At 36.5% G+C, this 23,346-nt stretch overlaps 2 protein-coding genes across 2 annotated transcripts; both read left to right on the forward strand.

Moving 5' to 3' along the window:
• Positions 1 to 4,927: 4,927 nt before the first annotated feature.
• LOC141619113 (uncharacterized) lies at positions 4,928 to 16,392 on the forward strand. The gene is made up of 8 exons (XM_074436140.1): positions 4,928 to 7,540; positions 8,025 to 8,157; positions 8,309 to 8,388; positions 9,413 to 9,651; positions 11,119 to 11,205; positions 11,775 to 11,874; positions 12,809 to 13,013; positions 13,648 to 16,392. The coding sequence occupies exons 1-8, from the start codon at positions 5,435 to 5,437 to the stop codon at positions 15,984 to 15,986; spliced, it is 5,289 nt and encodes a 1,762-aa protein (XP_074292241.1). The 5' UTR covers positions 4,928 to 5,434; the 3' UTR covers positions 15,987 to 16,392.
• A 1,830-nt stretch (positions 16,393 to 18,222) lies between these two features.
• LOC141619192 (imidazoleglycerol-phosphate dehydratase 1, chloroplastic-like) lies at positions 18,223 to 23,333 on the forward strand. The gene is made up of 8 exons (XM_074436219.1): positions 18,223 to 18,549; positions 19,583 to 19,707; positions 19,807 to 19,911; positions 20,014 to 20,106; positions 21,298 to 21,372; positions 22,019 to 22,081; positions 22,661 to 22,770; positions 23,002 to 23,333. Exons 1-8 carry the CDS (start codon positions 18,309 to 18,311, stop codon positions 23,027 to 23,029), a joined length of 840 nt encoding a protein of 279 aa, XP_074292320.1. The 5' UTR covers positions 18,223 to 18,308; the 3' UTR covers positions 23,030 to 23,333.
• Positions 23,334 to 23,346: the final 13 nt, after the last annotated feature.

A 23,346-nucleotide genomic window follows, 5' to 3' on the forward strand; every position in this document is an offset into this window, starting at 1 on the left:
TTTGTGTTTATCAACCCATGTGAATTTTATTTGACTCCTCACAAGCTTGTGACATATACTACCCGTCACAAATGAGAATTTGTACTTTGTCAATATCTTTGTAGTTTGTATCATTCAATGGGCCAAACTTTTGAGAACTTTTGAACACCTTCAGAACTTTGTGAGCCGGCCCAAACCAACTTGTTGAGTCAACCCACACAGAACTTAGCTGGCTCAATGTACGGTTAGAACCTTTGCAGTTTGCACAATCAATTAAGTGAATGAACCAACCTTGCTACAACGCTAATGAAGAATACAATTCCAGTGATAATTTGGAATGGAAATTGCACAAATAATTGAGATCACTTATATTTGTATAAAGTCGTCTTATACAAGTATACCATAAAACACACTTTGATAAATATACTTTTTTGTGGATCATATTCTCTTTGTGAATTGGACTAGTATCATATAAGACTTGTGCAAAAATGCATTACAAATGGATTAGGAGGTTGTTTGGTTATCACCTCATCCCTTAACCATGAGGTCAGGGGTTCGATCCCTGCCAATGGGAATATGGAGCAAACTCTTTGGCCAGCCGTTTACCTCTTCGTGAGAGCACGCGCGGCGAGGGGATTATACACTGTTGTCGACGGTGGACACCCCGGTTTACACCAAAAAAAAAAAAAAAAGGAGGTTGTTTGGTTATGGCCTTATATATGATGTTCAAGAAAGAGTAAGGAGGGAAATAATTATTTTTCTTGGTGTTATTGGACTATTTCATTAATATCTCATTTCCTTATCATTCGGCCCCAACCACCCGTAAGAGACGATAATTGAAGTTACCGCCTATTACATATGAAATTGTAACATTAAAAAAAACAACTAGTCTTGCTTGTGACGGGCTAATCTCGTCACAAGCTTGTGACCTCTCACAAAAAGGGAGAGGGGACAAGATGGGGGCACCCCCATGTGCTTCCCACTCACCTCTCAATTGACATTTTGTGAGAGGAAACGGTATCCATCACAAGCTTGTGACGAATATCGCCCGTCTTTAATGAAATTTTGTGTAAAAAAAAGAGGGGTAATGGAGGCATTAAGGCTCGAACTTTAGTCTCCCCCAGGAGAAGTAGCCTTGCAAACCACATAACCGCTTAACTATCATGCATGTTTAAGTCACTGCATTAAATGTAGCAAAAATTCGAGGTCAGATTCATGCCCACGTGTCCTAAGATCTGCAATCAACAGTCACAACGAATAATACTAGCACTTAACTTGCGACCACCACCACCACCACCTGTATTTGTTTTTTCCCCCGGTGAATTAGAGGGTTTCATAATAACGACATTGGTGGTTTTTTTTTGTTATGATGGCGCCGTAGTTTTAGAGAGCTGGATAGGACCGGGACTCGACATGTTGGAAGGGGGTTTGTCGCAATCCGAACTAGGGTGGAGATGGAGGCGTAGACATACACGATGGGGTAATAAAAGAGTCACCGACAGTGGTGGCTGTGGTGATTAGTGCCTTTTGTGGCGGTCATGGAGACAATTATTAGGTGGAACCGTAACGACAATTATTTCCCTTTTCCAAATCCATATTGTTTTGGTTTTTTTTGGCTTTTCCTGGATAAACGGTTGTTCTTCCCGCCTCTGTCAAAACACATACCAACTAAGGATTTGTTGTAGATAGAATTACTAAGAAAATTAATTGAATTGCATAAAAATTGTTTTGTTTGCACGAGGAAAATGAATTAATGTCAACACTTCGACTCATCAAGGGTAATTGAGAAATTGACGTCCTACATTTTGTTGGAATTAGAGTTACGTAAGATATTCTATTTCTGATAAACTTGAAAATCAAACACATCATTTGTTTTCAGTCTGGGAGAAATTTTACTTCCCATCATAGAGAAGGGCAACAAACAATCCCTAAATATCTAAATTAAAGGAAATTCACTTCATTTCTCCTCGTATCTCTTGTTTGATTCCACATTCATATCTACATTTGGCTATTTGCCTATGGTAAATTATATCCTACTCCCATGAGTAGGGAGTAGGATACTCTCATCATTTAATTATTGGTAAACCATAAAATCAAAACTTAAAACCTTTAAAATTTAAATTTGATACATTTGAAAAATATAAAAATTTGTACCACAATTTATAATTTTCGTTCCACTATAAATAGAGATCACTTTTGATATATTTTGGTGTTTATTTTGATTTTACTCACATATTCACATCACATAATTGACATATTCATAACAATGAGATATCCACATAACGTAATTAACATACTCATCAGATATTCATATTACATAACTAGCATATTCACATAGATTAAAAATTATATTCACAAAGTAAAACTCACATACTCACACAACTAATATAGATATTCAAACAATATAATAGACATGTTCACAAATTACTTGTTCATAAGAACAACAAACATTTTATTGAGTTATTCACAGATATTCATTTAACAAAATATACATATTCACACATTTTAACATGTGAATATATCACTTAAATTTTGTGATTATATATTTAAATATTATAAACGAGTTTCAAAATATAGCAAATATGATCTTTTTTTATTGAGTAAAAAATATTATGAACATTAGTGATTTTATGTTTTTTAAAATTGGTAGTTAGATTGAAAATAAAGTCATTTTAAATATATATGCATCTTTTAATAACTACCCACTAACTACATTACAACTAAAAAAAACTATGGGAGTACCATGCACCATACTCTTGGGTGCATGGTATAAGAATTTATTTGCCTATACTAGTTTTAACCCGTGCAAAAAATGCACGGATTTGACGTAATATTATTATCAAGTTATAATACACTAATTTGATATATGATGATAATACCATTTTATGAATATATTCATGTGGATAATTTCACATGATTGAATATTAAAGTACTATACTAAATTCAAAAGTAGTGAAAATAAATTTTACATAATTATAATTTAAATGGTTATGAATACCTTTCGATATAAGTCGTGATACAATTTAACTTGTAAGCCCGAAATGAGTAATGTGAATGCTTATAACCCCAAAATAATTAAAAATAAGCCCTAAACTAAATTCAAAAGCATTGAATGACAAATTTATCGCCTCTAGAGTCTTGATTACTCGACTCGTGTGTGGGTTGATTTGTGTCCTGAATTAGTTACTCATATTGTAGCCTCCAATTTCATTTCGGCATTTGATTAATAAAAGTATTCCTTTTTCCCTAAAAAAAATTATAAATGCTCATGAGCCTATAATTAAATTAAGCCCAAATTAGAATTTTCTAAGGGGGAATAAAGAAGGTGTAAACATAGAACGGAGGGAGTATTATACACTAAACACCCATAACGAAAACCTAAATCCACCAGCCCACCTTCACTAATCTAATACCCTCAGTAACAATTGTGAACAATTTTTGTATCACAATCTAACCCTCAACTTCACTCTATCACTCTATCCTTTCCGCCTCTACCTACCTATGTCACTCATTTACCTTCCTTTTGTTTTCTACTAAACCTATCACATTTTCCAAAATTCATCTACCATCATCATTCATTATTGTTCTATTTTTTTCATCATGTGTGATTTACATAAAAAAGATCTTCAATAATTTGTAAGATTCATGAAATCGTCCTACAATCCTATTAAATTTCAATTGTTTTGTAAATCGATATTTTACTATAATAACTCATTTGCATGTGATATCTAGGAGTAAATATTTTTTCGTTTTTAAATCTTCATATTAGTAGATGTTAAATCTTGTGTAATTTTTTAAACACTACTATAACTTCGATTTGTTTTATTATTATGTACTTAATTTTAATTTGACTGATTTCTTCAAATATTTACTTCATATTCCGTATATATATCAGGCTATACAACGATTGTTTTTTTTTTTTTTTTTAATTTACGTCAAATCGATTCAGTTCTAACTATCCAACTTTTATTCTATTACGCTGTTTTCTATATTTATCCTACAAATTTTTTCTATTAGCCTTTTTCTTCTTTAAAAAAATTTGGAGTTTTTTATTTTATGTTATTTATGCAAAGATGTATAATCTATGATTTTGTATTAATGAATTAATTAGAATATGAAATCTGGAAGAAAGAAAGTAATTAATTGCTTAGTGATCGTGGGTACTCTCAATCAGCAAAAATAAACTTTGCATTTTCATTCCCTAAACTGAGGAGAGAGGGAAATTAAAAGTTTAGATTAAACGTGGGTGGATTTTTTTTTCCTACAATCATGGAGCCAATGAGAATCATCTATTGGCTTCAGCTTTTATAGATAGGGGATATTGGTCTATTGGAGTCATTAACCCAACACCAACTTAAGATTATTGTGGAATAGTGAATCTTGTTGGATTTAGATCAAATTAAGTGGGCTAGATCACGAGAAATTTACAATCCATTCAGGAGTATCACGTGGCTCAAAATCTATGGATTGTTTCAAATTCAACTTTTGGTGCACCTAAAAATGTAATGAATTCACGATTTTGAAAAATAAAATTACATCACATATATTAGGTTGGACCGACCGTTAGAAATTTTATACTCCCTCCTATTCTACATAATCGTCCCATTGTCCATTTCCGTCTAGTCGGGTAATTGTCCCATTGTCTATTTTTGGTAAGTGTTGTGTGGTCCAAATTCAATTCCATTTCCGTCTATTCACATAACTGTCCCATTGTCAGTATTGTGTGGTCTAAACTCACTTTCTTAATTCTTGTGCCATTTTCACAATGAGAAGGTTATGTAGAATAGGAGGGAGTATTAGGTTGGACCGACCGTTAGAAATTTTTAACTCTTTAACGTAATGCTGATATATACTTCGTATTGATAACGAAGTATATATTTCTTTTTACACTATTTAAAGGACCCATGATTTTTTTTTTTTTTTTTTTTTTTTTTTTTTTTTTTTTTGAAAAGCTCTTAATTTTTCTTTTTTGGTAAATAATTTTTTTTGAAAAAAGGGTGAGAAGCGATAAAATAAACCTGCAAAAGAGGTGTCTCTCTATTCTAGGGGACGACGCTCAAGACTCAAGCGAAAACAACTTGTCCTTCGCTTCGTAATCTCTTTCCTGTTCTTCCCCAATTTTCATAACCCTAGATCGATTTGTAAGCTGATTAAAATTACTCTTCCACTTAATTAATCTCCATAATTCTTCAGCTAATTTACGAGGTACGTAATTCTCCTTGACGCAATCAATTTTACATGAAGTGTAATTTTTGCGTTTTATAATTCCGCGAAAAATTAGGGTTTTTGTCGCAATTAAGCTCGGATCTGACTTCGCATGCTGTAACAATTGCGTTATTGATACCTAATTGAAGTTATAATTTTGAATTTCGAATTTGTGGATATTTGATTGAGTTAGGGTTGATTTGAGAAAGAGAGGGATTAATTTCGTTTGTTGAGGTTTTGTGATGGTCAAATGAATAAAATGGAGGGTAAAAGTCAAAGTGGTGGGAGTAATTCAGGTGGTGTTGTGAAGAATAGGAACTCTTCGGGTTGTTTAGTGATAAAGAAGAAGCCGGATGGAGCAGGGGCGGAGACGTCGGGTGATCGGAAGGTTTACGAGTCTAAGAAGGCAAAGAAAAGGGCTCGAGTTAGTGCTGGGGACGGGGACTCGAGTGATGAGGAGTTGTTGGAGTATTATAGGAGGGAAGGTGGGGGATTAGGGAGTGGTTCAGGTGGGTATAATGATTTTGGAGATATGGGGTTTGGCAGGAATAGGTTGATGAGGGAGGGCGCGATGAAACGGAGTAAACTTGATGTGTATGATTTTGATGAGTATGATGATTTGAATGATGTAGAGATGATGGGTGCTAGGTATTATTTTGAACGGGAGATGGACGTTGGTGGTGGTAGTGAGAGGGGGATTTTTAGTCCGAGGATGGAGATGAAAAGTGGTAGTGGTAGTGGTGATGGGATGGATTTTGAGGGTGGGTCGAGTAAGGGTGATATTATTTATAAAAGACGGAAATCATTCCATGGGAGTACGGGTGGGGAGTACTATTCGATGGGGAAGGAGAGGTTTGGCGGTTCTGATGAAGCTATTAGGTTGCAGGGTAAGAATGGGGTGCTCAAAGTGAGGGTCAAGAATAAGGAGGAGGTTAATAAGAACCATCCACAAATGTATAGACCAATGGGGGGAAATAGTGTTAATTATAGGGGACAAGAACTAACTGCGAAGAGCATAATCATTCAGCGTCATTCACCGTATTCTGAAAGGAATCTGCCAAAGAAGCCAGTAACAGCTGGTGGTAGAACAGTAAAAAAACCAGCGGAGAGGCGAAAGTCTTGGCCGGCTAAGAGCAGTGAGGAGAGTGATGAAGAATCAGAGGATGACCATGCATCTGCCAAGTTCCAATCTGGTAGCGTGAAGGGTCGTCAACCCAATAAAAGGGGTAGGAGAGCAGGACGTGTACAATCGCCTGAAATTTCCCAAATAGCCAAAGCGAGGGAAGGGAAAGTCAAGCGTGGTACGGGTACCGAGAAGCAGCTGTTGCGTGAGAAAATAAGGAGCATGCTCATTAGTGCGGGTTGGACAATTGATTATAGACCTAGGCGTGGCAGAGACTACTCTGATGCAGTGTATATTAACCCATCAGGTACCGCTTTTTGGTCGATTATCAAAGCTTATGATGCACTTCAGAAACAGCTTGAGGAAGATGGCAAGAGCCTGAAAGCTAGCAATGACAGCTCATCTCTTGCACCAATATCTGAGGACACATTGAGTAAACTGACTAGGCAAACTCGAAAGAAGATTGAGAAGGAATTGAAAAGAAAGAAAAGGGAGGAAAGTGCGAGTAAGAAAAATCATGCCAATCGGAATTTTGATGAGGATGACTCGGATGAAGATAGCTCTGGCAGTGGCAGACCCGACGAAAAATTGAGTTCATACATGAAACGTAGTGGTAAGCCTTCTAAATCCTCATCTAAAGATGCTTGGAGAGATGTGGGCAAATCTAACCGGAAATTGCAAGAAATGGGTGACAAATCCAGTTTTAGGTTCATTCATGGAAGAAAAAGTAATAAGATTGGCAGGTGTACTTTGCTCGTACGCAATTCTGAGAAGGGTCATGATGTTGGAACTGATGGTTTTGTTCCTTATACGGGTAAACGCAACTTGCTTTCATGGTTGATTGATATGGGAACTGTTGAGCTTAGTGAGAAGGTGCACTATATGAATCGTAGACGCACAAAAGTGATGCTTGAGGGCTGGATCACGAGAGATGGTATACATTGTGGCTGCTGTAGTAAAATTCTCACTGTTACTAAATTTGAAATCCATGCTGCAAGCAAACTTCGTCAACCATTCCAGAACATATATTTGAGCTCAGGGCCTTCTCTTTTACAATGCCTGGTAGATACATGGAACAAACAAGATGAGTCACTTCGTGATGGCTTTAATAAAATTAATGTTGATGGGGATGATTCGAACGATGACACTTGTGCCCTCTGCGGTGATGGAGGGAATTTGATCTGCTGTGATAGCTGTCCTTCAACATTTCATCAGAACTGTTTGGATATCCAGGTGAACTCCCTTCATGATTTCTCCTATTGTTGTGACAGAGACAACTTAATATAATGCCTTTTCCATTTATTATGTTTGATTTTGGGTTACCGGATCTGTTAATTGATATTGGAATATTATGGAAGTGGAAAGAGTAGAAGTATTGTGAGACCCTCAGGAATGCTTTTCGTTCATTCTGGTTATACATTAAAGCGAGGCTCTCTTATTTGTTTATACTTTATAGTATTTATCTGAATAAGTTATGTTACTCTATGTCCAGACTTAGTATTTGCTCTAAGTTTTTCAGAGAATGTTAGAAATTCTCCTAAGCAGGTGACTTGCATAGTTGTAGACTTGTAGTAACAAATAAACGGACTGTTGTTAGTTTAACTTCAGACTAGAGCCCACATGTTTTTCTTCCCCTGCCATGTCTATTCTTTGCCCATACTCCCAACATTGGCAATTAAGTTGATCTGCTCTAATCAATGTGTTTGTCTACTTACAGGTGCTTCCTCCCGGTGATTGGCACTGCCCACACTGTTCATGCAAATTATGTGGCCTCGCCAATGTCAGTACGGTTGAAGGAGACGATACTAAAGAGGATATATTGCTCAAATGTAGCTTATGTGAGAGAAAATGTAATATTTCCAGACTTGATTCTGTTTTTTAGTACTAACTTAGGGCCAAGCATCTCTCTTGCCTTGCATACCCTGGCTAGCATGCACTTTATGTTGGTGTGCTGATATAACTTCTCTATCTTATTGCTTTGTTTGCTTTCAAATTTTGCAGATCACAACTCATGTGTGGAGATGGACATTTCCGTTGTTTCGGGTAGCACTCTTCCTTTTTGTGGGAAAGTTTGTCACGAGGTATTCTACCTTTTTTTTGTGCCATTTTATCTTCAAATATTGTCATGCAAAACATTAATGAGCTGCATAAGAATTATAGAAGTTTCAATCACCCCACTTGATCCATTGGGTTGGTAATTATTTTGTGTTTGATGTGGTTGCCAACACGCTCTTTTGATTTTTTTAGGATAATATAGCTTCTTGTGCTCTAGTAATCTAGTTGGTACCTGTGTTACTTTTCCAAAGGCAACTCTTTGCACAGATATATTACAAACCTTGATTTTAACCCGTATATCCAATAATAAGTCATGGATTATAATATCATGTGTCCCATCTCCCATATAATATAATAAATTGTATTATTTGCTTCATGTTTGGGAAGTTCCTTCAGTTTGCATGGTAGAATAGGAAGCTAGATACTGCAAGCTGAAACTGTTACGTTCTTTAGCCAGTCCTTAGCGTTCCTTAATTAATATTTTATCTTAAAAATATTACTCCGGCACAGTAAAACCTATCACGAAGGCCTTGTTACTGAACCAAAGTATCTACGATTTGCTCAAACTGCTGTGTTGGATATATTCGTATGAATACTTTAAATTTTCACTGTAGACCAAAAAATTAAAATCTTTCAGAAAAATAATGGGAGGCCCACAAAGTTACATGCTGTTCAATTAACTCTATTCAGCTAAATCATGTTCTCATCTGAACTTTAAAAATTTCAGCAAACCCTTCTTGTGTATTTGCGCCTGTCATTCACCTAGAAAGTACGAAATTCAAACTTATATGACGCGGTCGTACGTGGGAGGTCAACCCTTAAACTATATATGATGAATACATAAATATCTGAATTTGTCTCACGTATGAGTCCATCTCATACAAGACATATGGGATATGAAGTCCCTGTGTTCTGACAGTATCCATGTTCTTTCTATGAAAAAGACAACATCCATGTAGATCATTGCAACCTGAAAGAGTAATCTTTTCTTTCTATTTTTTACGAATTTTATTTGAATTATAAGCATGTGCGGATTTGTTACCTGTACAGGTCTTTGAGAAGTTTCAGAAACTTCTGGGGGTCAAACATGAATTAGAAGATGGATTGTGTTGGTCTCTCATTCACCGTACAGATTTAAGTTCTGATAACTCTCTTCGAAGCTTTCTCCAAAGAGTCGAATGGAATTCGAAGTTGGCCGTGGCTCTGTCGATCATGGACGAATGCTTTTTGCCCATAACTGACAGAAGAAGTGGTATTAACATAATTCATAATGTTTTCTACAATTGTGGGTAAGAACTATGACCGTTTCTGTCGATCTTTCCTTTAGTTTTCTTGAAACCTCTGCTCTTCCTCTCACTCGTATGTTTTTGTTTTGCACTCTTCTTTGCGATTATAGTTTTTTTTTTTCCTTATTTACAATTTTTTGTATTTACTTGCTTCATGTTATTTTTTTCCACTAGCACCTTTATATAAAAAACGTTGTTTTGTGTGTGCGTGTGTGTGTGTTTTCCTTCTGGAAAGAGACTAGTTGGTTAAGGCAGAATGGAGGGGCAAGTGGGCAACTATGTTATCTACACCTATGGAGACCCTGCCATCATCGTGCTTTGTAGTTGTTATGTCTTTTTGGACTGAAAAGTTGATACCGATAATAATGTCACCTCACATGTGTTTTTGTGATATGCATCAAAGCAATTCTTAATACTGCAACATAATAGCTAGAATCAGGCATACACTAGTGTACCGGTAAGAAGGAAATGAGTGAACAATATTTTTGAAGTATATCAGGCTTAAATAAAATTACTGATGAAGGTTGGCTTGAGAAGTTGAGATATGGTTGTACCATCTGTAGACACAAGTCACAACCCACAAGGCTTGTTGGTTATGGATGAAGGTTGGCTGTGACGTATTGTTTTAGGCATATAAGCTAAGTGTTAGAGATCACAAGTTTGATGCAAATTTATAGCAGTAATAATTGAGTATCATAGACAGTCTTACAATGGTCTGTGATGATATATGATTTTATACAAGCAACTCCTACTTTTCAAATTTAAGATTTTTGTGTTTGTTTTCAACTTTTAATAAGATACGTCTGTTTTACTTTTTATTTACATCACTCTATTATCATAAAATCCTACTGTTTAATCTGTAAATTTTAGGAGCTGACAGTTTGACCAGTACTTCATGGTCAGTCATATACAATTGTGTTTGTGTTACGAGGATGCTATCATGACTTGTGGTATTTACATCAAAAATTTAAATGTAGCTGCTTTTCAACTTTGGGTTCAAGTTATGTTCCTCCTATTTCAATTACCGGATTGTTGAAGACGATAACCTTATTCCCGATAGCTTATTTAGTGGTCATGCGAACCATATTCTTTTAAGTAGAAGATTCAGTCTGATTGAGCCATGTCTGTAATCTAATACTAACCACTCCGTCATTGTCACACATCATTTAGATGTAAAGGCCAGTGCTCTTGGAGGGGAGATTGATTAGCTTTTGCTTGTAAGAGTAAATCGGTTCCATTTATTGTCCAGTTTTGCTATATGTGCTGATGTGAAACACCCACATCTGGATTTTTGAAGAAAGCCAAATTTTATGGATCATAAACCAAACTGAGAAAATATATTGGTTCCTTGAAAAGTTTTTTTTTGTACTTTTGTACTTTAACTTTTCTGGAAATTTGCAACAATTAGAGTATGTTTGAGCTTATTTATCAGGGGACAAAAAATCTGAGGCTAGTTGCTATTTCTTTCAGGTCAAATTTTACAAGACTCAATTACAATGGATTTTACACTGCTGTACTGGAGAGAAGTGATGAAATAATATCTGCCGCATCAATAAGGTATAGTGTCATATTATCATATCATTTCTTAACATTAAGACATCTTATGGCTGACCCAATCCTCTTTCCATGTTTTTCAATTAATTATCGTCTTTGATGGATACCTCTCCGTTTGTAATCATGTAAGAATTTATATACGTGGTTAGATTGTGCTTATTATGGTTTCATAGTACTCCATCCAATTTTTCGGAGTTGCAAGGCAAGAATTTCTGAGTTGATAAATTACTTAATAGCATTTGCAAGTGGGGAAAATGACCCTCCATTTCAGAACATAACTGATGTAGTCTTTCGCTTCCCCTTTTGCTATCTTACTACTACACTTCTTTTGGTTGTGTGATACTGTGTTGCGTATCGACACAACACTTCACTCCTTCAGAGAAGACATTTGGTTTTATGCTAAAAGATTATTTACTCTCAGTTTTTACAGAAGGGCCATGTATGACATTCTTTCACCCCCGTGCCCAACACTTGGTGCTGAGTTTTAAGTAACGTAGCGTTTATATTCTCCTTCCTGGGTTATCTTATCTAATACGGAGTATAATTTTATTCTCTCTTCTTTTTGTGCCCAGGATACATGGTACACAGTTTGCAGAGATGCCGTTTATTGGAACTCGCCACATCTACAGGCGTCAAGGGATGTGTCGGCGACTCTTTTCTGCCATTGAATCGGTATCTTTGAAAGTTCCTGATCTTCATTATAATGATTAAATAATAAAAATTTTATAAGCAGTCTGTTGAATCAATTAATATTTCGATTTACAATTATTTTATTTCAATAAAATTGTTTGCAATAACAAAATGAGAAATCAACAAATGCAAAAATAAGTGGACCTGACCTATTGAATCTTGACTCTATTCGCTATTCTGATATAAAAATGCGATTGGGATTAAAGCGGAACAATGTACCTTTTTCGCCTGTATTTCAAATGCTCATTGTGCAAGAAATATTTTATTGAACTTGCCTCGGGAAAGCGTGCATAAGTACTACAGTTGAGCATGGTGCTACAGTTGCTAATATTTTTAGGGAATGCTGCTTGATTCCCTGCTCCTCATACGTGACATTTCTATCCAACAAAAAAAGAGTGTTATGTTTTCAGCTGCAAATTATTTCTTACGTTGGTTTATGTTTCTTAGTCCATCTATGCTACTGAAATTTTGAAAAACTGGGGTAATTCCAAAGAATAAGAGGGAGTAGAAGTTAATCCTTTGATTGGAGTTTCCTGTATACTACTATACTGTTATGGTTCTTTAGTGCATTTACATTTTGTTTTAGCCTTTGTTCTCTCTGTTTCCTACACTGCCACACTGGTAGTACTTCTTTGATTCATTCTCATATGTTGATGGGTTGTGGATGGCTTGTAATCTATTCACTGCGCCGTGATTGTCCACGAATTTCGTAGACTAATTGTCATATGGGCATGATGAAATGAATAATGCCAAATGTGTTCAGCAATTTCTTGTATTTTCTTGCTCTCATTTGTTGATGGTTAACTGCCTCATACCCACCGCATTTCAGACTCTCACTTAGTGTTGAGGTGGATAACATTTTTAGCTTGTTGAATACCATGCTTTCTCATGACCAGCCTTCTGGTTGCTGTCTCAGGCACTGCGTTCTCTTAATGTGGACAAGCTGATAATTCCTGCTATATCTGAGTTGATGGATACCTGGACTAGAGTTTTTGGGTTCAGTACTCTTGAGGAATCGGATAAGCGAGAAATGAAGACATTGAATATGTTGGTGTTTCCCGGAACCGATATGCTGCAGAAGAAGCTAGTCGATCAAGACGGTTTTGAGATTGATTTAAAAGGTAAAACTTCAAATGTTTGTAAATAACAGTTTTATACAACACTAGTGTATATCCCTTGCGTCACGGTATTTTAGACCGTATTGTTTAGAGATGTTAACAATTAAAGTCATCGTATTTCACTGGAATTTGTTATCATATTTCAATGCATTTTTAATTTAACATTACAATCTACATTGTTAATGTATGTACCAACAAATAAAACAATCTACATTGTTAATGTATAGTTCTAAGATGTTAAAAAGATTTAAAAAAAACAGTTCACCCCGAATAACATTGACAATTTAAATGAAAGTATATAAAATAATATTACTCCGTATATTATTACTGCATTTACTAAAGTCATTAAACTTGACTAATGACATTAAGAATAAAATCAAGTCCTTAAAAATGCAACGTATAATTTGAATTTTTTAAATATTGCAATTTAGGAAAATAAGTCTTCATGTTTAGCATTTAGTGTCACATATCGAATCTAAAAAAGTAGGTGGGTGAAAAAATAGGACTAATTATAGCCCATTAATTCTATAGTTTGGCACCCACCAGTGAAGCCCAATTCTAAGTGAATGTTATTTAGGTGGGAAGCTTTTTTTTATTTCTATTTTTTCATTTTTTGCGTTTGAAAATATACTTGCAGGTGTGGATTCATGTGATGCTGCTGATAACCCCTCAGATGCGCTGGATCATACTCAAACTTCTGATTTCAATTCTTCCCCTGGCCCCAGCATTGCTACTACATCACAGGATGGTGCAAAAGTTAATGACAATTCCTTCAATAGCCGCTGTTCTGAAGAAAGGGCGATTTCTGTTCAAGGAGCATCACCTGAACCTCGTCAAGATGTGGTTCATGAACAAGTCAAGCCTGCTTCACATAATACTTCCGCCAATTGTTCTGATGAGGCCATGCAAGTAGTTCCTGGTGATAACCCCTCAGATGCGCTGGATCATACTAAAACATCTGATTTTGATTCTTCCCCTGGGCCTAGCATTGTTACTACATCACCGGATGGTGCAAAAGTTAATGACAATTCCTGCAATAGTCGCTGTTCTGAAGAACTGGCGATTTCTGTTCAAGGAACATCACCTGAACCTTGTCAAGATGTGGTTCATGAACAAGTCAAGCCTGCTTCACATAATACTTCCGCCAATAGTTCCGATGAAGCCATGCCAGTAATTCCTGGTGATAACCCCTCGGATGCGCTGGATCATACTCAAACATCTGATTTCGGTTCTTCCCCTGGGCCCAGCATTGCTACTACATCACAGGATGGTGCAAAAGTTGATGACAATTCCTTCAATAGTCGCTGTTCTGAAGAAATGGCGATTTCTGTTCCAGGAACATCACCCGAACCTCGTCAAGATGTGGTTCATGAACAAGTCAAGCTTGCTTCACATAATACTTCCGCCAATAGTTCTGATGAAGCCATGCCAGTAGTTCCTGGTGATAACCCCTCAGATGCCCTGGATCATACTCAAACATCTGATTTCGATTCTTCCCTTGGCCCTAGCATTGCTACTACATCACAGGATGGTGCAAAAGTTAATGACAATTCCTTCAATAGTCGCTCTTCTGAAGAAATGGCGATTTCTGTTCAAGGAACTTCACCTGAACCTCGTCAAGATGTGGTTCATGAACAAGTCAAGCCTGTTTCACATAATACTTCTGCCAATAGTGCTGATGAAGCCATGCCAGTAATTCCTGGTGATAACCCCTCAGATGCGCTGGATCATACTCAAACATCTGATTTCGGTTCTTCCCCTGGGCCTAGCATTGCTACTACATCACAGGATGGTGCAAAAGTTGATGACAATTCCTTCAATAGTCGTTGTTCTGAAGAAATGGCGATTTCTGTTCAAGAAACATCACCTGAACCTCGTCAAGATGTTCATGAACAAGTCAAGCCTGCTTCACATAATACTTCCGCCAATAGTTCTGATGAAGCCGTGCCAGTAATTCCTGGTGAGGAAGAAAAAGGGCAGGACACCACAGTTTTACCTCTACAAACGGGTATGAAATTGGAGTCTATTGAACATGTGAAGGAGCATATTACTTCAGATACAAGAGAAAACGTTGATGTTACTAAAAATGTCTTGGACAGTTCTACTGATTTTATGGTTAATGGTCTATCTATGGATGATAAAGCACACGATGATGACTCCTTATCTCTAAGTGTCCAATCTGCTCCTTGTGATCAACAGCCGCCAATATCAGAAGAAGCTCATGATGATTTTAGTTCCAAGGATACTACTACTATAATTCCTGGCGAGAGAAGCCAAGTGACCACACCATCTCCTATGGAATTGGACATAAAGTTGAACGAGTCTTCTGAACATGTCAACGGCCATATTACTTCAAATACAAGGGAAGACATCGATGTTCCTGAAACTGAAATGATGGGTAATGGATTACCGATGAATGATAAAGCCCACAACGATGACTCTTTGTCTCTAAATGTCCATGATAATACTCCGGTAGTTACTTCAGATACAAGGGAAGACATTGATGTTCCTGAAAATACCTTGGACAGTTCTACTGAAATGATGGGCAATGGATTACCGATGAATGATAAAGCCCACAACGATGACTCTGTGTCTCTAAATGTCCATGATACTACTCCGGTAGTTCCTTGTGAGGAAAGCCAAGTGACTGCACCCTCTCCTATGGAATTGGACATCAAGTTGAAAGAGTCTTCTGAAGATTTGGAGGATCATATTACCTCAACAATTGAAGACATTGATATTGTTGAAAAACAGGATGTATCTGTTTCAAAAATAACGGGTAATGGCGTTCTTAAAAACGACGCTTCTGAGGATGATGGTAATTTCGTTGAAGCCATGCCAGTCATTGCAGGTGAGGGAATCCAAGCGGCCTCAAACCCTTGTCTTCAATTGGACATTAAGTCAAAAGAGTCTTCCGAAGATTTGGAGGAACATATTACCGTAACAGGTGAAGCAGTTGATATTGTTGATGGGTGAAGTGGTCCTACAAAGTTCTTCCCATTTTATGGGAACTCGTCATTTTTGATGGGTGAAGTTGCAGCAGATTGCCCAAATGACTTCGATGATTTTTCTGCTGTAGCCCATAGCCTTAGACTGTAGCCTTGCCTCGGAACCCAGATGTAACTTTGTATTTATACTAAAAATTGGCAAATAGGTCAAAGGGAAGGTCTCATCCGCCCAAGATGTGTAATTGGTATTATCATTATATGACCTCCATTGTTGCAGATTTTTCCGTCTTGCATTCGAATGTGAATTACTACTATTTCTGCTGCCTGTAATTTATGCAATTGCCCTAGCCTTATTTTTTTTTTTAAATAGCACCTGGAGGCAATCTAGTGTAATAATCTTATTTTTTTTGGCCGTATTTTTCTATCCTGTTTCATTTTTATCGTGTCAAATGGTGATTTATACCCGTCTTTAAATCATTTTAGGATGAAGACTTTGTAATCGCATCTGTTTGTGAAATTTATAACCTGTGCCATTGTGCTAACATTTTATCGTCTTTTTTCTTTTGTAAATGGTTTGTTTGTCTCACGTTTTTAACCCGAACATGCTAAATTTGCATCGGGTTTTTGTCGGGTAATTTCTTCTCTTAGATAAGATCGTGCAGGATGATCATGTACTACTATTATGTTTTTATGCCACAAGCTTGTGACGGATATTCTGAGAATTCGTGATTCTCTTTGTTGTTACCTACTTGCTTGCCAGTTGCTATCTCAAGTATAAACAATTCTATGGAAAAATTTATAAAAAAAATGGTGGAATGGTTCACTTGCTCCACTCATTGATCGTGCACACAAGTAATCCATCCCACCCTTTATATTACTTATTTCTCTACACCTTACCATGGAAACAAAATATATGAAGGTATAGCAGTTTTCATGTCGCCAATGAAGTCGAGGTTTTCGATGCAGAAGTACACGGGAATCGTCCCGTTTGTGTACACGGTCATCAAACACTTGAAGCAACGAGGTCGTCGATATGGGTATCAAAAGCTTCAACAAGGAGGAGAGCCCTTGTTGGGCGAATCCAGATTCTTCAACCGGCGATTCCGAATTGCTGGGCTTGCTGTTATTTTCTCTAGGCGTTATGCAAGTGTTTAACTTCAAGATGGTTTCGGCTGCCAAAAAAAAAAAAAAAAACTTCAAGATGGTTAATCTTTATATTCCATGTCAAGCTTTGTATGTGCTACATTTATGTATGCATGGTTACATTAATGAAGGCACTATTACCTCAATTATGCATCTTAATTCCTTTTTTTTTTTTTTTTTTTTTTTTTTTTTTTTTAATGATGAGGAAACCTGTAACGCCTTCGGTGGGCACTAGGTAAACACAAATAAATGCAAAATTGCAAAATGCTCGTATTTACAAACTCAAAACATTTAGAAATAGTATTATCATTAAAGCCTTCCTCACTTGGCCTTGCCCGATTGCCCAACGCGATTGGCGTTTCAATAGGCGAAACTCTAAGTCATAAAAAGCCTCTATCGGCATGATTAGTAGAGGTTTCAGCAAGCATAACCTAAATGTTACCCCAATACAATTGGATCAAAACTCAAAACTTATGTGCCAAAAAAAGAGATTCACCCTAACACAACCGACTTCACGCAATTATGAATACAGTAAAAATGAGTCCAAATCTTCCAACTTTATCTGTCACAAGCTTGTAACGGGTCAAATAAAACCTACTCATATATAAATAGATAAAGATAAATCATTTGTTATTCCAAATATATCGTAAAAACTAAAAGGGTAAATTATCAATAACTCCCTTTTAAAATACACTTTTTAAAATTTACTCCCTTTTAAAAAAAATTTAAAAATTACACCCAGAATAATGCAAAAATTTAAAAATTGCTACCAAACCCCTATTTTTACATTTTTATGACAAAAATGCCCCTAAGTTTCTATTCTCATATAACGAATATGATGGTGGATTTTGGGTGGAGGATTGTGGAGGTTTACCGTGGAGTCCTTGGGTGGTAGAAAGGTGGGTAGAGTTGTAATGGAGTTTGATAAACATATGAGAAATAAAAAAATGAGGGGCATTTTTGTCATAAAAATGCAAAAATATAGGTTAAGGAGCAATTTTTAAATTTTTGCAATATTTTGAGTGTAATTTTTAAACTTTTTTTAAAAAGAGAATAAATTTTAAAAAACATATTTTAAAAGGGAGTTTTTGATAATTTACTCTAAAAAAAAAGTTCAGATCCTCTCCATTCCGAATATTAAGCTTTTGGTATAAATCGAGAGAATCTCAAGTGCTTAGAAACTACACCACCTTCAGTTCTCACTTCCATGGCACTTTCAACTAATGCAACTCACCTTCTCAATCCAACACCAAAACCCCATTTTCACAACCTTCCTTCTTCAACAAATCTCACCCTTTTTCCTCATCAATTTCCCAATTTTTACAAACCTAAATTACCCTTTAATTCACTCAAACTCATGACTTCAAATCCCTTAATTCCTCATGCTTCTTTGCTTGATGATAATGGCGTCCCTTCTTCTACTTCCACCTCTACTCCCGTCACCTCTGGTTCGAATTTCTTCACTTTATTTCTGTAATTCCTGTAATTTTAATTACCCATTATTTCAATTTGAATATCTGTTTTAGAAATTTTGAATGTTGACTTTTGAGTATTTTGTTTGTTGACCGTGGCGGATTTAGGGAGCTAGTAGGAGCGGTCGCCTTATCATAAAAAAAAGTTGGAATCTTGATTAAAGTTTGCAACTTTGTGCTAGTTTACTTTATTCCATTAATAGTTGGCAGTGGCGGAACTAGGGGGACTAGTAGGGGCGGTCGCCCCATTAATAAATTCACGACTTTTTTCTAGTTTACCTTATTTCATTAATAATTCGCCCTCTTGAAAATTTTCGTACCCTAACTATAAGTCCTGGTTCCGCTACTGATTGTTGGGGAAGTTTCATATTATGGGTTTATTTAAGGGGTTATTGAGGAAGTGTTTTGCATAGAAAATTTATAGTTTGGAAGGATCAATTTCTGATTTTGATTGTTTTTATTTTAGGGTGTGTTTGGATTGAGGGATTTGGAGGGAAAAGAAAGGGAGGGAGAGTAGGGGATTTAAAATCCTTTGTTTGAATAGCAAATGAGGGTGGAGGAAAATGGAGGGGGAGAGATTTGGAGGGATCCTATTTCCCTCTTCCAAGCCTCTCCACAATAGGCAAGATTTGGAGGGAAATTGTATCCAAACAACCACACTTCATTCCCCTTTCCCTTCCCTTCTCTCCCCTTCCCTTCCCTCCTTCCCCCTCCCCTCCCTTTCCCTCAACTTTTGCTATCCAAACACACCCTTAGGGTTTTTCTAAAATGCGCCCTAATTTATTCTAGTTTACCTTAATTAATAAATTCGTCCTCTTGAAAATTTTCATCCCCTAACTGTAAATTCTGGTTCCGCCACTGATTGTTGGAGAAGTTTCATATTATGGGTTTATTTAAGGGTTATGACTTATGAGGAAGTATTTTGTATTTAAAAATGATTGATGAAGCAAAGCTTATAGTTTGGAGGGATCGGTTTCTGATTTTGATTAGTTTGTTGGTTGTAATTTAGTGGGAAGAATAGGGGAGGTGAAGCGGGTGACGAAAGAAACGAATGTGAGTGTGAAGATTAACTTGGATGGTACTGGGCTGGCTGATTCCACTACTTCAATTCCTTTCCTTGATCACATGTTGGATGTTAGTAATCTTAATTCCGGTTTCGTTTATTTACTTTTAGCTTAATTGCTTAATTGGTTAGATGATGAAATTTATCAATTGGTGTTTTGTTATCTGTAGCAACTTGCTTCCCATGGGTTATTTGATGTCCATGTGAGAGCTACTGGTGATATTCATATTGATGATCATCATACTAACGAAGATGTTGCACTCGCCATTGGAACGGTATACACTCACATTTTATATTTGTTAGCAGCCACTTTTGTATTTCATATCTAAAAAAGGGATTGTGGTCATTATGAAGATGTGCACGTCTCTTCGATGTAGGCTTTGCTGCAAGCTCTGGGCGATAGGAAAGGAATCAATAGATTTGGGAACTTCTCTGCTCCCCTTGACGAAGCTCTAATACATGTCTCACTGGTATGCCATCTCCATCACTTTGGCTTTTTTGTAGGTTGGAAGTTTTCTACACGCTATTAGTCTGATATTGTGGAATGTGGATCTTGTCTATAAATGGGTTTCAGAGTATTATGGCTAATTTTTATTTAGCTTAACAAGAAATAGGGTGAAATCTTCTATTAACCATAGTGTAGTGAATATGATTGATATAGGATAAGCTTGTCTACTCACACTTAGTGAACGAATTTGTTTCATTGGGCGTAAAACTAGAACAGTGCGTCATTTTCTGGTTCTTCCATGTTAGTTTGTACAATACAAAGTCCTTGTAGTTTCATAGCAATCCTGACGCGGACATGTGGCTGTTTAGTTAAGAACATGGAACAATACTTGAATGTCAAAAGGGTTTTTCGTTTGATAGCTTCCAGTCCCGTTTCATGTCTCATTCATCATTTTTTTTGAAAGTAATCTTGTTTCCATTGAGTTTGTGACTTTGTGCATACAAAGTAGGTAACTGAATTCCTTTTGCTATTAAAAGGCGAGGGTTTTGAAGTCAGGGTTATATCATTAATCTTTTTCAGTTAGAAAAAAAATAGAGAAGTATGCATTACACGTAGCTGTTATATTACCCAAAGAGGACTGTGAACCATATGAATATAATGTCTTAGATTTTAAATATGCTGATCGAAGTCTCCAAATTTTACCTATAAATCTTTGAACATGCTCTCAGTAGCATGTTCAATTACTCATGTGCAGCCTCTTTGAACAATGGGTTAGGGTCTTAAGGATTTGATAACTCTCAAGTCTTGGCTGTCAGACATTGGGCGGGCTGTAGTCTGGCGCTATGGCTTGGTTAAGTTTTCTCTGTTCTCTGATTTACAGGCATTTATGAGGATGTTTGCCTTGTTTTGACCAAGGGTTTACTGAAATACAGTTCTATCTTGGTTGCCCTAGATTTTGTATAGCGAGATGGCTTAATTTAGTCGTGGGTTTATCTTGTCTGTAAGGTGTTTCCATTTCATCTATCCTCCACATAGGGACTGCCTCTATGTCCAAGATTTTCTCCTCAGAGGTTTATTTTTGGTCTATTTCTTTCAACTGTTTGTCTGGTTTCAGTAGTTTATCACTTTAATAAGCTCAAATTCTTTAGATGATGCTTAATTGTATAATATCTTGTGCTCTTGGACAATTTAGACTGATGTACCTTTGCTGCAGGATTTATCTGGAAGGCCCTACTTGGGATATGATCTGCAGATACCTACTGAGAGAGTTGGGACATACGACACCCAGGTAACACTTGCTCCTTTGCTCCTGGGCTATCTTATTGTTTGGTTTATTTCAGGCAGACTTCATTGATCATCTTTAACTTGCTCCAACGCCAGAGTTTATTGATCCCCCAGATAGCTCATATGGTTTTCTATCACTTTTATCCATGTTTTTTAGATTTTCTTCTACCCCTTGCAATCTTAAATTTTCATTTTTCAAGCCTCTTAATTTCCGTGTCACTTTCTCTCCCAACTCACATGTTAAAACTACCTCAATTATTCTCCTTTATCTTATCTTCAATAGGTGCAAGCCGTGCAACTTCTATTTTCTCCCTAATTACCTCATTTCTTATCCGATCCTTTTTTTATGACCACACATCCATCATTCCACCGTAGTGTATGCACGTGAGCCCCCACATTAATGTATCCAGGCACATTTTGCTAGTCTTGTATATATATGAATATGTTACCCCTGATGGAAGAAGTAGATTAGTTTTCTTCAAATTGTTGTGTCATGCTGGTCTATTTTCTTAATACGAAGCACAGGTCAAAATGAAAAACTAAATTGTATAACTATTTTTATTGTTTCATTTGACTGCTACAAGTACATTTCTTCTTCTTTAATAATAGAATGTGGATCTCCTAACTTATCCCGGTGTCTTTGTATCTAGTTAGTGGAGCATTTTTTCCAGTCTTTGGTGAATACATCTGGTATGACGCTTCACATTCGGCAGGTACGCTTATCTTTATTGCTTATAATTTCAACTCATCCTGCATCAGGATTATTTTTTGTCTCGAAAACTACTTATCAGTTTGTTGAGAAGGTGAATGAATTTAAGGTGTATGTTTTTATAATGTTGAAAGGCGTCGACGAGAAATCTAGTGTTCGAAGTGGTAACCGTCTTTTAATTTTGAAAAAATGACTATGTTTCTTAAGAAGATGCACACATTTTCCTTGTTATCATTTCTTGGATTGGGTGGTGGTTATGTTTTTTTTTTCTTTGTTATGGTTTTGACATGGTATTAATTCCCGGCTACAACACTGCATTGCAACCGAGTTATCAAAGTTTGGAAAGTTACCGCCACCACATTTTAAGGCTATATAACCCCTTGTTTATGCTGCAATGTCTGAGATCATGACGCGGTAACCTATCCAAGACTAAGTCTCAAACCGATGTTTAATACCATGACCTCCAGGGTCCGTGATTAGTAACATGCCTCCATCAGCTTCTAAACTGTACGCAAAATACATATTAGCTGGGAGTTTATATAATTAGTTTGTTTGGTAAAAAGTTTCACTCTTTTTGATGCAGCTTGCCGGAAAGAATTCTCACCACATAATTGAGGCAACATTCAAGGCTTTTGCTAGAGCTCTCAGGCAGGCTACAGAATACGATCATCGTCGTGCTGGAACTGTGCCAAGGTTTGTATATATATACCTGATTAATGTTGAGCAGTAGTTTTTCTACTCTTCTTTTTCCATTTACTTTCTTCCCAATCTTGCTGAATTGAAGTTACGAATTGAGCTGGATCGATCTAATCAACCAGGCTTGAATAATGATTTACCGTCTTTGCACCGATAAAACTTTAGTACAATTGTTGCCTGATAGTTTCATCATGTACTCATGCTAAAGCATGTGTTCCTTTTTGGCAGCTCAAAGGGGCTCCTATCACGTTCCTGATGTCGACCATAAGATCGTCTCTGAACTTGTTCAAGAAGTTGATAGCCATACTATATACTGCGCATCTCGATGCATATACTATCCAGGTCTGAAAGTTGATGTTAAGTTTACAGGATGGTTGATATGTTCAAATTATCTGTTGGTTGGTGACACATTCTATAGCAAGTTTGTTTACATTCGAAGATTTTGATCGATAGGTGTTGGCAAATTTTGAGCGATATTGAACTTCAGACTTTGTAATAAATAATGTTACTGGATAATCCTTGTAATGTTAATACTCTCTGTGAAAGCAAATTTGTCGAAATTGTCGTCCTCCC

This window comes from Silene latifolia, chromosome X, assembly GCF_048544455.1.
Source record: "Silene latifolia isolate original U9 population chromosome X, ASM4854445v1, whole genome shotgun sequence".
In the NCBI taxonomy this organism is placed as follows: Eukaryota; Viridiplantae; Streptophyta; class Magnoliopsida; order Caryophyllales; family Caryophyllaceae; genus Silene; species Silene latifolia.

Bases quoted from the DNA above. Each gene is read 5' to 3' on its own strand.
- LOC141619113 (XM_074436140.1), top strand. From the start codon at position 5,435: ATGAATAAAATGGAGGGTAAAAGTCAAAGTGGTGGGAGTAATTCAGGT. The intron at 7,541-8,024 runs GTGAACTCCCTT...GTCTACTTACAG, and splicing joins AGAACTGTTTGGATATCCAG to GTGCTTCCTCCCGGTGATTG. The intron at 8,158-8,308 runs GTAATATTTCCA...CAAATTTTGCAG, and splicing joins TAGCTTATGTGAGAGAAAAT to ATCACAACTCATGTGTGGAG.
- LOC141619192 (XM_074436219.1), top strand. From the start codon at position 18,309: ATGGCACTTTCAACTAATGCAACTCACCTTCTCAATCCAACACCAAAA. The intron at 18,550-19,582 runs GTTCGAATTTCT...GTTGTAATTTAG, and splicing joins CTCTACTCCCGTCACCTCTG to TGGGAAGAATAGGGGAGGTG. The intron at 20,107-21,297 runs GTATGCCATCTC...CCTTTGCTGCAG, and splicing joins CTCTAATACATGTCTCACTG to GATTTATCTGGAAGGCCCTA.